This window comes from Rhincodon typus, unplaced genomic scaffold, assembly GCF_021869965.1.
Source record: "Rhincodon typus isolate 14 unplaced genomic scaffold, sRhiTyp1.1 hic_rhity00004656, whole genome shotgun sequence".
NCBI classification, from domain to species: Eukaryota; Metazoa; Chordata; class Chondrichthyes; order Orectolobiformes; family Rhincodontidae; genus Rhincodon; species Rhincodon typus.
Genome location: NW_025970294.1, coordinates 4,425 through 5,537, shown reverse-complemented (window position 1 = coordinate 5,537; position 1,113 = coordinate 4,425). Strand labels below are relative to the sequence as shown.

General features: G+C 51.6%; 1 protein-coding gene across 1 annotated transcript in view; it reads left to right on the top strand.

Annotated features, from left to right (window-relative positions):
• Positions 1–1,113, top strand: part of tufm (Tu translation elongation factor, mitochondrial) — a gene marked incomplete at its 3' end in the record, with an annotated part of 9,127 nt that overhangs the window by 5,041 nt on the left and 2,973 nt on the right. The window contains exon 6 of the mRNA XM_048593936.1: positions 5–112. Coding sequence (XP_048449893.1) covers positions 5–112 — 108 coding nt within the window. The remainder of the gene's footprint in view (positions 1–4; positions 113–1,113) is intronic.

Below are 1,113 nucleotides of genomic sequence, written 5' to 3'. Positions count from 1 at the left end.
TAAGGAAATGCTTGACCTGGTTGAGCTGGAAATGCGAGAGCTGTTGTCAGAGTTTGGTTACGACGGAGAGAATACACCTATCATCCAGGGCTCAGCCCTGTGTGCCCTGGAGGTTTGTACTAACTCATCTGTCCTGGGCTAGCTGCCTTTTTTTTTTATTCCGATCTGTGTCCTGTCTGGCTCCCAATCACCGGGAAATGTCTTGCTGAATCCAGTTAAAATCCCTTCCCCTTCTCATTTGTCACATCTAAGCTCTGCAGTCCTGCCACATCCAGTCGGGAATGATGGTGGACAATTAAACAGCTCACTGGAGGAGGAGGTTCCACAAATATCCCCGTCCTCAATGATGGAAGAGCCCAGCACATCAGCGCAAAAGATAAGGCTGAAGCATTCACAGCAATCTTCAGCCAGAAGTGCCGAGTGGATGATCCATCTCGGCCTCTTCCAGTGGTCCCCAGCGTCACAGATACCAGGCTTCAGCCAATTCCATTCACTCCATGTGAAACGGTTGGATCCTGCAAAGGCTACGGGCCCTGACAACATTCCGGCAATGGTACTGAAGACTTGTGCTCCAGAACTTGCCGCTCCCCTGAGCCAAGCTGTTCCAGTACATTTACAACACTGGCATCTACCCGACAATGCAGAAAATTGCCCAGGTATGTCCTGTGCGCAAAAAGCAGGACAAATCCATCCTGGCCAATGACTGCCCCATCAGCCTCCTCTTGATCATGAGGAAAGTGGGTAGAAGGTGCCACCAACAGTGCTCACTCCGCAATAATCTGCTCAGTGATGTCCCAGTTTGGGTTCCGCCAGGGCCACTCAGCTCCTGATCTCATTACAGCCTTGGTTCAAACATGGACAAAAGAGCTGAATTCCAGAGGGTGAGGTGAGAGTGACAGCCCTTGATATCGAGTGTGGCATCACAGAGCCCTAGCAAAACTGGAATCAGTGGGAATCGGGGACAGGTTATCCCAGTGGTTAGAGTCGTACCCGACACACAGGAAGATGGTCGTGGTTGTGGGAGGTCAGTCATCTCCGATCCAGGACATCTCTGCAGGAGCTCCTCGGGAGTGTCCTCGGCCCAACCATCTTCAGCTGCTTCATTCATGACCT